We start from the raw sequence: 12,650 nt of genomic DNA on the forward strand, positions 1-12,650 counted from the left end.
ATCAGTAGTCTGTCTCCAGGAGCAAGTGCAAATAATAAATGGAGACCTTCCAGACTGTCTGCCCCCATGAGTTTCCCTCAGCACCTCTCCCTGGAATGGTGTGGGCCAGGAAGAACACAAAGTCGAAGGAAGTGTACAAGGGTAAATCCATGCATATACATTCTCTTCGGACTCACACCCGGATTCAATTTCCTGTACCCAAATTTATTATTATTACTATTATTTTTTTTTACAGAACTAATCAAATAGATTAATCTAGACAGATAAAATAGCTTCTGGAATGGACATTGTCTTTGCGTCGTTTTCGGTCTCTAGTCTAAGGAAATTCCTACTAGTTCATAAAAACTTTTGCACTCATAGAAAATCTGTTTTGAGATCTTGGCAAAGATATTTATCATTACCCAGAAAAATTAGAGATAGCCAAGAAAACAAGAAGCAAGGCCCTGTAGGTTTTTTAGAATTTAGAAATTTATAGAATTTGTTCTTTCTGCGCCTATAGTTTCCTTATTTATCTAACCATTTGCAATGCAATTATGCTTAATTTTCAAGCCCACGTTTATTTCAGAAAAAATAAAGCTTTAAAGGAAAGATGCACAGCCAGTTAAATTTGTTTAACACCAGATGCTTCAAAACCACCCATTAAAAAAAAAACCACTTCTCTATGATTTTCCTAAGCCGATTAAACATTTTTTTTCTGGGGTGAACCTCAGAGACCCAGGAACTAGAACCACTTTCTTAATTTATCCCGCGTGTGAAGACTGGCTGGTAACAGTGAGGGAGGGCAGCCAACATTTCACAGATCCTCACAGAGTCAAAGTAAAGAGGGCTTACAACAAGTGTGAAGGAGATTTGGGGGGCGGGGGGGGGGACGGGTAGCGATGTCAGAGAAACTCAAGACCAGGGGTTTCCTAAGGCGTCCCGTTCCTTTGTTTTTATGGATGCCACTAATAAGCAGACTTGACGGATGACTCTGTTACTCTAAATGTCACACAAAGAGCTGCAGATTTACCTCCCAGATCCCGGATGTAAGTCTCAGCTGTCTTCAAACCTTCACGGTAAACAAAGAACAACTGTTCTGGAGATTGATGTATTAATTTCTCTGCAAAGTTATGGAATTCGGTAGACATGGCTGTTAATTGCCTTTTAAAAACAACGCAAACATACAAACAAATACACAAACACGGACAGTTTGGTTTAGCGATCAAAGAGCTCAAAATCAGGGCAGACTCCTGGAGATGAATTCCTCTCCTCAACGGCTGTGATCTCAGGAAAGTTCCTTCACCTGTCTGTGTCTCCGGTTCCTATCTTGTAAAAGTGTCTACCTCCCAGAGTTACAAGAATAAACTAGTTTGCCAAGTGTGGAGGGCTGTGCCACGAAAGCGTAACGTAAGGGCTTGTTTAAAAATCCCACGGAAAAGATTTCAGATTTAAACACGAGTTTAATCTTCATTCAGAGTTTCATTTCAGTCTAAAGAAACGCATAGGAATCCCCCAAGAGCTACAGTTACTTTGCTGTGCAACTTTGCTGTGCTCTTTGCTCCATAAGCCGGGCATTTAGATACATATTGCCTCTAGTGTTACCACAATTTGCCTCTTTTACCGAACGCGTAGAAAACCTTTATGTTTCTCGTACATTTCGTGCACAGATTTTCAAGGGTTGCTTCATCGTTATGAATAAAGGTTTTGAATTCTTCGGGATGACGGAATATTGGCTACAGAATGTCATTCCGTATTTTATCTTGTTTTAGCAATTAGAATTCACCTCGGACATAGCATTTTGAGTGTAATAAACACAGCAAGCAGGTTGAGTCCTTGGGGAGGACCTTTTTATTTATTTATAAACTTTTTAACGTATGATCAGCAGTACCTACTACATTCAATAAAAACATTTGAAGAAGACACCCGCGGGGTTCCCCTGGAAGATAGCGAGGTCACCCGGCACTGAAACCCCTAGCTTCCATAATAGCTCAGTTTGTTCATCCGAACTGCCGTGGCCACGTTCTTCTACCCAGCGGTGCAGTGGACATTCCAGAAGGTGTTTCAGGAGTCCCTCTTCCCGAGTCGCAGGGAACGTGGCGCCAGAGCCCGGCTTCAGCCAGTTTTCCCGCGGGCAGGTGTAGCCTTGGGCGCGGGGCCGGGGGAGGGGAAAGGGAGGGCGTGGGGTTGAGCGGAGACTTGGGACTCCGGCGGCCGGCTGGGCGTGGGCCTAAGGACGCTCACCCGGCCCGCCCCCGCCACTCCATTGGCCACATCAGTGCAGAAAAGGGCCCGGGGCGCCCGCAGTGTCACTTGGCCGGCGGGGACGCGGTCTGCGCGGTGGGCTGGGGACCGCCCTGCAACGTCGCAGCGGGCTCGGGCCCGTGAGCCTGGAGCGGCCCGCCGGGCATCTGCGTCCCACGCTCCCACCCCCTCCCCCGCGTCGGGGGAGGCGGCGTGTCCGGCGGAGGGTGGTGGGGCGAGGGGCAGGGCTGGAGCGCCATGAGCAGCCCGGATGCGGGGTACGCCAGTGACGACCAGAGCCAGCCCCGCAGCGCGCTGCCCGCGGTGATGGCCGGGCTGGGCCCCTGTCCCTGGGCCGAGTCGTTGAGTCCCCTCGGGGACATGAAGGTGAAGGGCGAGGCGGCGGCGAGCAGCGGGGCGCCGGCCGGGGCGGCGGGCCGGGCCAAGGGCGAGTCTCGCATCCGGCGGCCGATGAACGCCTTCATGGTGTGGGCCAAGGACGAGCGCAAGCGCCTGGCGCAGCAGAACCCGGACCTGCACAACGCCGAGTTGAGCAAGATGCTGGGTGAGTCCAGCGCGGGACCCAGGGTGGAACGAGTCGCGGGGCCGCTTCCTTGAGCCCAGGAGGGCGCGTGCCCGGCGCTCCGGGCCAGTGGTGTGCGGCCACCAGGGTCGGCTCCCCTCCCGCCTAGGCCCCTCTCCCTACCCTCCAAACGGTTTCTCTGTCGTCCGGGCCCGGGTCACCCGGGTGACCGGGGGCTCGGCCGCGACGACCCTGGGGAAGCGGCGTCCCCGCGCGTCCCGGCCGCGGCCAGGGTATCCCAGGAGCCAAGCCGGCTTGGTCCTGCCGGTTCCCGACCCCTTCCCCGGGGAGGGGACGTTTTCAGTTCCGTGAAAGCCCGGGGATGGGTGAACTAGGGCCCTGCTTCCAGGAGGCTACAAGAAGGCAGGGATGCCCTTTTAGAGGACGCGCGCTCTCCCGGCTTCCCCAAGGGTTCGCGCTCCGCTCGGCCTCCGGGGTCGCAGACGTTCACTCTTCCACGCGACCTCTTCCTCCCTCTAGCTGCACAAGTAGGGGTCGGAGGGGAGAGGTGGGGCCAGGCGAGGGCCCGGGAGCGGGAGCTCGGAGAGTAAGCCCCGCGCCCCTCTCCCCCCTTCTGCGCCCACGCAGGCAAGTCGTGGAAAGCGCTGACGCTGGCGGAGAAGCGGCCCTTCGTGGAGGAGGCCGAGCGGCTGCGCGTGCAACACATGCAGGACCACCCCAACTACAAGTACCGGCCCCGCAGGCGCAAGCAGGTGAAGCGACTCAAGCGGGTGGAGGGCGGCTTCCTGCACGGCCTCGCCGACACGCAGGCCGCCTCGCTGGGCCCGGAGGGCGGCCGCGTGGCCATGGACGGCCTGGGCCTGCCCTTCCCCGAGCAGGGCTTCCCCGCGGGCCCGCCGCTGCTGCCGCCTCACCTGGGCGCCCACTACCGCGACTGCCAGGGACTGGGCGCGCCCCCGCTCGACGGCTACCCGCTGCCCACGCCGGACACGTCGCCGCTGGACGGCGTGGAGCCCGACCCGGCCTTCTTCGCCGCGCCGCTGCCCGGGGACTGCCCGGCGGCCGGCCCCTACAGCTACCCGCAGGCCTCGGACTACGCGGGGCCCCCCGAGCCGCCCGTCGGCCCCGTGCACTCCCGCCTCGGCCTGGAGCAGGCGGGCCCTGCCCTGCCGGGCCACGTGGCGCCCCCCAGCGCCCTGCAGCTGTACTACAACGCCCTTAGCTCGCCGGCGGCGGGCGGCGGGCGCGGCTTCCCCATGCAGCCCCCGCAGCCCCCGCCGGGCCCCGGGCAGCCGTCGCCCCCTCCCGAGGCGCTGCCCTGCCGCGACGGCGCGGACCCGAGCCAGCCCGCCGAGCTCCTCGGGGAGGTGGACCGCACGGAATTTGAACAGTATCTGCACTTTGTGTGCAAGCCCGAGATGGGGCTCCCCTACCAGGGGCCTGACTCCAGCGTGACCCTCCCAGACAGCCACGGGGCCATCTCCTCGGTGGTTTCCGATGCCAGCTCTGCGGTATATTACTGCAACTATCCCGACGTCTGACGGCCCCCGATCCGACCCAGCCTGCAGGCCAGAAGCGCAGTGTTACTTCCCAGAGGAGCTGAGGACACCCTCAGCCTCACGTTGTTCTGTTTTGTTTCTAAGTTGCCTAGGCACGTAATTTATGGTAATTTATTTTGTCTGCCACTTGAACGGTGGGGGTGGGGGTGGGGGGGAGGAGAAAAATGTGAGGTTTGTTTTCAGACTTGTTCCGATTCTGGTTGCCCACAGTTGCCTGGTCAAAGCCCCGTTTCCCAGTTCGAGCGGACCAGTTTTGAGTATGTCCCCGAGTAACTTGCTCCGTTTGCTGAAAACCGATTGATCAAAACCACTTTTGCCTTGGGTGTGTTTTCTCAGTCTTTAAAAAAAAAAAAAAATAAAATCTGGAATCCCTTTTCACACTGCTGGTGCCTCTGTCACAAAAGCCAATTTTTGAGATGAATGCTAAGTATGGGCAGCGTTGGGAACATGTTAATGAGGTTCAATGTCTAGCGGGAGCTCCTGCGAATTTCTCCTTCTCGTTTTTTTGGTAGAACTGACTTCAAGGACGAAACTTAAAAGACGAACGTTTGGATAGCTAAGGTTTTGGTTTTGGCAAGGGCAAAAACCTCCTGGCATGAGCCTATGTTCTGCATTTCCGTGATTTTAGCTTCTAAAAAGTAATGGTCAATCTTAACACCATAGGAATTTTAATTTCTAGTATATCGCTTTCACCAGAGGGGAACATCCAAGTAATTTTGCTGTTCTAGTTGACTCTTGAGACCTGCCTAAAGAGGTTTTTGAAGTTTTCTTTGTCTACGTGTCACCAAGAGCCTGCACACTCCCTCTCAACACTGAATTTGCCAGTCTTCACACATCCACACCTTGGGAAGTAGTGTTACTACATTAAAAATACTCTGAAGGAGTCACAAGAAGGAATCCAAAGAAAATGTGCATTGTGACTTTAATTTGTTTTAAGTTTATTTAAGAGTATGAGCGGGGGAGGGGCAGAGAGAATCCCAAGCAGTCTCCCAGCTGGCGACCCACCAAGGTCTGCTCAGGTCATGCAGAGATCGTGACCTGAGCCAAGATCCAGTGGGACCCTTAACAGATTGGGCAACCAAAGTGCCCCCCCCCCCCAGCTTTTTAAAGTTTATTTAGCATTGTGATCTTAACTTTTTTTTTTTTTAATGTTTATTTAATTTTGAGAGAGACTGGGGCGCCTGGGTGGCTCAGGTCATGATCTCACGGTTCCTGAGTTCGAGCCCCGCATCGGGGTCTGTGCTGACAACTCAGAGCCCGGAGCCTGTTTCAGATTGTGTCTCCCTCTCTCTCTCTGACCCTCCCCCGTTCATCCTCTGTCTCTCTCTGTCTCAAAAGTAAATAAACATTAAAAAAAAATTTTTAATTTTGAGAGAGAGTGCAAGGGAGGGAGGGGCAGAGAGAGGGAGACAGAATCTGAAGCAGGCTCCAGGCTCCGAGCTGTCAGCACAGACCCCGATGCGGGGCTCGAACTCAGGAACGGTGAGATCATGACTTGAGCCGAAGTTGGAGCCAACCGACAACCACCCAGGCGCCCCCTGACACAGCAATGCTTAGACTTTGGAGAGATCCAGGGAGGACATGTCGGTAGAGTACAACTAAAGCTACAGTCCTAGGGTATCACTGTCCTGCCCTTCTAGGGAAGAAACTGAGTCACAGGGCGGCAAGGTAAGGGCTGACTGCAGTGGCCCTGCCCATCAGGTTTTGCAGATTGACACGTAGTGGATACAGATGACTTTCTCGTTGGGCATTTCTCGTGCCAGGTGTTCCATCAATGAGATTTTGTACCAAGCTTGAGTCTGGTCAAGCCCTCGAGCTGCAGTGCTGTTCCCCACACCCCCTCCCCATCCCCATTGAAGAAAGTAGGCGCTGGAGCCCCCACCTGCCATGTATATGATGAAAGCGCGGCCATACGAGTCCTTAAAGCATATTTGTTCACTGTTTTCCTTTGCGCCAGGCTATATCTGTGGGCACTGGAAGAACTTGCACGCTGGTGGTAAGAAACTATGTAATTCTCCATACTGATAAACCCTACGGAGAAAAGGAAGGGGTAAGAGAATAACTTAAAGCATTTATCTTGAAGAGGGATATCTGAGCTGAGTGGTTGGCTGGATTCTTTCGAGAAATGGCAAGGTGGATATTTATCCCAAGGGGCCCCTGGATGCTAGGAATGTTTTGGACAGAAAGTTTCAGCAAGGAAAGGGGAGTCTATTTTGTTAAGCATAACAGAGGTTACATTAAAGATTTGAAATTCTAGGGGGGCCTGGGTGGCTTACTTGCTTAAGGGTCCAACTTTCTGCTCAGGTCATGATCTGACAGTTTGTGAGTTCAAGCCCCATGTCAGGCTCTGTGCAGACGTCTCAGAGCCTGGACCCTGCTTGGGATTCTCTGTCTCCCTCTTTCTCTGCCCCTCCCCTGCTTGTGTGCTCTATCACGCACACAACTCTGTCTCTCTCAAACATAAATAAACATTTCAAAAAAATGTGAAATTCTGCAGTTCACTCCTGGGTTTTATCTACCACCTAATCCAATCTATTTGCTTCTAGTATTTTACCCTTTTCCACATTCTTTATTCCTCTGACCCTAGACAGGTCCTGCTTCCAGTCTGAGTTCCTTCCCCAGGATGTCCCCAGTTCCTACTAGATAAAGTGAGCAGAGGGGCCTCACTTGGTCAGGTTCAAGGCAGTGTCCCCAGTTGAAATCACACTAGGCATTTTAGCACACACTTGGCCCAAGGAGACTAAGTAGCACCCTCGGCTGTTACATCCTACAAAATTAGAAAAGACGAATAGGGAAAAGAAGAAAGGAGAAAAGCCGAGTGCTGAGGGGGGTGGAAGGGGATGGCGGAAGAATCAAAAGTCCCGTTAAGTTACATTCTTCACTATTTACCAGGTACAGGTGGGGAAATGATAAGAGCTAAAATTCTTAGGCAATTCCAATGCCTTTAACCCCAACAAAGGAGAGTTCGTTCTCACAGTAATTCTTGGGAGCGGAGGCATCCAGCCCATTTCTTTTCTTCCCTCAGGCAGACTTCAGTTGAAGTGGTCTCAGGGGCCAGACAGTGACTGCTTTTTGTTTCACTGTAGAAAGAAATACATGGGCACCTGGGTGACTCCGTTGAATGCCCGACTCCTGATCCCAGGGTGGTCAGGGACCAAGGCCCAGGTCAGGCTCTGCTCCGAGTGTGGACCCTGCTTCGGATTCTCTCTCTCCCTCCACCCCTCTCCCCTGCTTGTGCATGCACAGGCACGAGCGCGCACCCTCCCTGGGGGAGAAAAAAAAAGAAAGGAAAAGAAACATACATGAAAGGTTGACGACACACTGCCCTTCCCCCACTGGGGAGGCGTGACAGCAGGTAAAAATGCAGGGCCATGCTCCCGGAGTTGTAAGCCCTCTTAGAGGTCTTGGCAATTTGAAATCGCTTTAGACGATAATCTGAGGAAAGCTAGGAAACTCCTCCCCAGGAGCGAGCACGCGCTTGCACGCGCGCGCGCACGCGCACACACATTTTAGACACAATTGTAGGCAATGGGACCCCTGGCAACCCATCCAAGGGTTGTGGGAATCTGAAACCCTCGGATTTAAAAGCCATCATGGTGATGTTTTGTTGGGAAGCACGGCACCCAAGCATCGAAGCAAAAAACCCAAACCAAACAAGTAGTTTCCTTTTATTTGAAAACGCAAAGAGCCACGTCAAGAACTCACTCACGTTACTGAGTCACTTGAGATAGGTGAATCAGGGAACGTGGGGAGGGGTATGTCTCTTTCTCAAAGTATAAAAGGAAGAACCCATGATGCCCTGCCAACGTGAATGTATGATTTTTGCCTTTGTGCAGTTGTGATGGCGGGAGTGAGTCCCCAGTGTTGGCCTCCATTGAACCGTACCTTGGGTGTGTATAACCTCGTATAAGCTGCTTGTGCCATGTGGGTTGGACCCGCTACTCTAACCCAACAGAATGGAGTAGACGAGATGCAGTGTCAGCCTGGGGACCAACCCCTAAGAGAGCCCCGCAGGCTGTTTCTTGTGCTCCTGGGAGGTCTGAGCTATGTATGGGGTAAGCAGTGCAGTTACCAAGGTGGGGAGACCATTTGGAGAGACCCCACGGAGAGGAGCGACCCTGTGACTCCATGTCAAAGTTGGAGAGCTCGGTCTTACCGACAGCTGACTCCATCTGCCCTGCCAGCATCTGACTGTAACTTAAGGGAGGCCAGGGGAAGAAAATGCCCAGATGAGCTCAGGCAATCCACAGGTGGCAAAGACTTAGAAAAAACGGTTTCCATGCACTACTGAGCTTTGGGTGAGCTTTGTTATGTAGCAACCGATGATTGAAATAGATGTTACAGTTAAATCACCCTTTCTTATTTTTAACTACAGGAATGGGGGCCCCGGTGGGCAAACCAAGAAAGGAGCATGGGGCCTGCCAGAGACACAAGTATAGTTTTAACGTGAAGGACAGAATGTACAGCTAGGACAACTCTGTGATCTCGCCAAACGTATAGAATCTTCTTTCCCCAAGCGACTCAACGAAGTGGCCACAACGGGTTTGTAAAAAATGTTAAATTGGCCTCCGTTTTTGGCGATTTAATTTTGGAAGCAAATACGTAAAGGATACCTTGCTTGCCTGGAACCCCCACTCCCCACCCCTGCCCGGCCCTTGTAGGTACTTTAGAAGTGTGTCAGGAGGTGGGACTCCAGCCCTTTTATGGGCGGGGATATCCTGACTCATCCCAGCGGAGCCTACACACCTTTGAGAGACCCCCGTAAAACGTAAGAGGGTATGTTCTTTCTCACGGAGACACTGTGAGAAAGAACTCTCTATTTTTTTTTTTTTTTTACGTTTATTTTTGAGACAGAGACAGAGCATGAACGGGGGAGGGGCAGACAGAGAGGGAGACACAGAATCGGAAGCAGGCTCCAGGCTCTCAGCCATCAGCCCAGAGCCCGACGCGGGGCTCGAACTCACAGTCTGTGAGATCATGACCTGAGCTGAAGTCAGACGCTTAACCGACCGAGCCACCCAGGCGCCCCGGTACCACATCTGTATTAAGGCCACCAGGGTGGGTGTGATAAATTACAAATAAGCTGGCTACTTATCGAAGCAGCTAGTAGATGATATCAAAACGACACTGTATCTCTCACTTATTCTTCTTCTTTCAGAAGATCGTTGTACCTTTCATTTGAATCACACCGCAAAAGACATCATCAGCTTGTTCTTTATCGGCTTGCTGATGTCAGAGAAATCACCTACAAGCAAAAGGAATTCAAAACAAACGGAATGGGGGTACTATGAACCAAAGTATATCATTTGTGTCTAACATTTTCAAAGGTCCCGCTTCGTTTTGTTTTTAAAACCCAGAATGGTGCCTGTCACATAATAGATGTTCAACCTTCCCTTCCTCTCCCCTCTCCCCTTTGATTTCTTTGGACAAGGCTGGACACAGAGAGAGATTTTACATCCATGATTTGAGCATGGGTTTATTCTTCCCGGTTACAAGGTGCCTCCTTCTGAGTCCGTCTCTTCTTTAATTTTGATTGTAACACCGGTCCCTACCTTCCTTCTAATGAGATTTGCTGTTTGCACTGTTCCCCTTGCACAAACACGGAAACCTCACCACTGGTTTTATTCAAGACTCTGGATATTAAAAATTCCTAATGCAGTACGAAACAATATTTAAATAATGTTTCTTGGTGCAGTATAAAACTTCCTGGTGTTAGTATACAGCAAGGGCTACATAAGTCGTGGCTTTGATAACAGTGAGGTTCTTTACTATGACGTTCTCTACAGCTCAGGTCCGAACAACAATTTGGCTTAATAAAAAAAAGAAAAAAAACTTTAAAAAATCTTACTCTTGCTGAAGACATTTTGGACTTTAACCAAATCCTTAAACGTTTTGCCAAAGTCAAATTCATAACAAATGTTCCCCAAACTGCTGTTTCTCTACAAGATGATTTGTGAAGTTATACACCGTGTGGAGATTCAGATGAGCATAAGTAAGTAGCAGGAGACCTGTCGTAGATCCAGCTTTTTCCAGGATAGTGGCCCATGCTCACGCTGCTGGGAATCAGTGACCTCCCTTGTACCTGATCTATTGTTAAGCAAGGACAAGAAGAATTTTGGCCAGGGGCGCCTGGGTGGCTCAGTCGGTTAGGCGTCCGACTTCAGCTCAGGTCATGATCTCGGGGTCCGTGAGTTCGAGCCCCGCGTCGGGCTCTGGGCTGATGCCTCAAAGCCTGGAGCCTGCTTCCGATTCTGTGTCTCCCTCTCTCTCTGCCCCTCCCCCGTTCATGCTCTGTCTCTCTCTGTCTCAAAAATAAATAAACGTTAAAAAAAATTAAATTAAAAAAAAAAAAGAATTTTGGCCAGTTTGGGGTAGGTTGACCAGTTGTCTGGTCTCTCTGATTCTTCTGGCTAGCAGGAGAGCTCCTGGGGCAGAGACTGTCTGTTTTCATTTTGTATCACCTGACCAGGCACCTCGTAAGAGCTCAGAAAATTGCCTGCCTACATGTTTGTTAGTGAGTACCTCAGTTTTCCACCAGGGATTCATGAAGAACCTGCTTTGCTTTGCTTCTATTGGAAACAGTCACCAGCCTCTGTAACTCCTTTCTCCTGAAAACGGTGTCAGAACATCAAATTTAAGGACACGAGAATAAGATATCGGAGCCAGGAGCAGAGAACGGCTGGACAGTGCCGTGAGTGGTGGTGTTCTAAAAGAAGACTGCATTTTGAGTCAGAAGTTCGTCTGGTTTAGCAGCTTAGCTTTGTGAGTCTGGAGAAGTCACCAGTCTTTTTCTGCACTCCAGTCTGCTCATCTGAAAAAAATAGGGATAGCAATAAGAGCCCCGACTTCCTGCCTGGATGGGTGTAGGGACAAGTGAGGTTGTGCTAAAAGGATTGCTTCAGTGCCCCAGAAAATGCTCTCTCCTTTCTCTGCCCGTCTTTACCTTCTGATTTTGTGTATATCTATCCCAGCCGACTTGGGGGACTTAATTTCATGATTCCATTGGAAAAGAGAAGACAAGAGGAACTCACCTCCCCCTGGTGCTTTGATTAGCGGATTGAGAATTTTACAGCCTTGTAGCACTGCCCATATTAGCTGGAAACACAGATCATCTGTGTTTCACTCTGAACGTCAGGCAGCTCAGCCTGTTTGATTATAAAATGAGACTAGAAGTAATTGCCACTTGAAGAAGAACTTCATACAGAATGCCTCCGTTCCTAGGAACTCCCATTCCACATGAAAAACTCAAGGTCTTTGTCAAGGGACAGGTAATTGGGACACACTGAATGCAATATCAAGGCTGCTAGCATTCATCATTCAGGCCAGCCTTCTCCCCACCAATCAGTTTCTCAAATCCTACATTGTATTTGCATGCCATTTTCTTTTTCAGGACTGAACAGAGTTGGAACTATTGAGGGTGAATAAGCAGACTGGAATGGGGAAAGACAGCAAATTGAGAAATAAATTCTCACTTCCGAGCCATACTGAAACTTGATACTCGGGTTTGCCAATCGCTTTGTCCTCAGAAGTTCTTTCCTCGGGGCTATGGTAGGTGGGGTGAAGAGAAGAAAATTCTCCGATGTCCTTGAAATGAATGAACAACTTTATGGTGGTTCCCTAGGTAGGCGATTCTCCTGTTTATTTTAATAAATCCGGGGGTGGGGGCATGTGAAAACATTAGCAGGGATTGCCGATGCACACACACAGACCAAGGACATTAAACTGAAAAGGGCTTAGTGAGATTTTAAGAGGGAGAAATAAGAAAAGAATTTTACAAGTTTATAGTTTCAGTAAAGAGATTGTGGGTATAGAAAGTAGAGTTTTTATTTACTCATCTTAAAAATAATTCGAAAAATTTAAGTGACGCACATACTCACAAACAAGAAACGTGACGAATGGGCTAATAATATAAACAGTTGTAGGAAGATTCTGTGCTTCTCCCCAGCCCCAGTTCAACCAATCCTTCTGGGGTGGGGTTGTACTGGGCGTTAGGTACATACCATATAACTCTGTTCCTCTGGAGGTTGATTAATTAATATGCCTGGGCAGCTAATTCTGTGTTTATCACAGAATTAGGCATTGACTTCCTAGTCTAAACGCTAAGCATTTCCACCGAAGGTAGTTATACCTTATTTCCAACCCTTCTATTGGTTGCCTTTGCCTGTTAAATTACTAAGATTACACACCTTTCTCTCCATCCATCACAAAGGCGGGAAGTCTTTCCTCCCCCCTGTGAGAGGTCTGGATTCTGTGGCTCCCACTCCCCCCTCCCCCCGCGGCACGCCTGTCTACAGCACAGGTGGGTATTTGTGACCATCTTTCTCCAT

The 12,650-nt window shown here is 50.5% G+C and overlaps 1 protein-coding gene across 1 annotated transcript; it reads left to right on the forward strand.

Moving 5' to 3' along the window:
- The first annotated feature begins 2,269 nt into the window (after positions 1 to 2,269).
- SOX17 (SRY-box transcription factor 17) lies at positions 2,270 to 4,706 on the forward strand. Its single transcript, XM_019435249.2, has 2 exons — positions 2,270 to 2,785; positions 3,392 to 4,706. The coding sequence occupies exons 1-2, from the start codon at positions 2,479 to 2,481 to the stop codon at positions 4,303 to 4,305; spliced, it is 1,221 nt and encodes a 406-aa protein (XP_019290794.1). The 5' UTR covers positions 2,270 to 2,478; the 3' UTR covers positions 4,306 to 4,706.
- The last annotated feature ends 7,944 nt before the right edge of the window (positions 4,707 to 12,650 follow it).

This window comes from Panthera pardus, unplaced genomic scaffold (assembly GCF_024362965.1).
Source record: "Panthera pardus isolate Hobbes unplaced genomic scaffold, ASM2436296v1 HiC_scaffold_7, whole genome shotgun sequence".
In the NCBI taxonomy this organism is placed as follows: domain Eukaryota; kingdom Metazoa; phylum Chordata; class Mammalia; order Carnivora; family Felidae; genus Panthera; species Panthera pardus.

What these genes read in the sequence shown, in the direction of transcription:
- SOX17 (XM_019435249.2), top strand. Translation starts at nt 2,479, where the DNA reads ATGAGCAGCCCGGATGCGGGGTACGCCAGTGACGACCAGAGCCAGCCC. An exon ending in CGAGTTGAGCAAGATGCTGG is followed by an intron (nt 2,786 to 3,391) that starts GTGAGTCCAGCG and finishes GCGCCCACGCAG; the next exon opens with GCAAGTCGTGGAAAGCGCTG.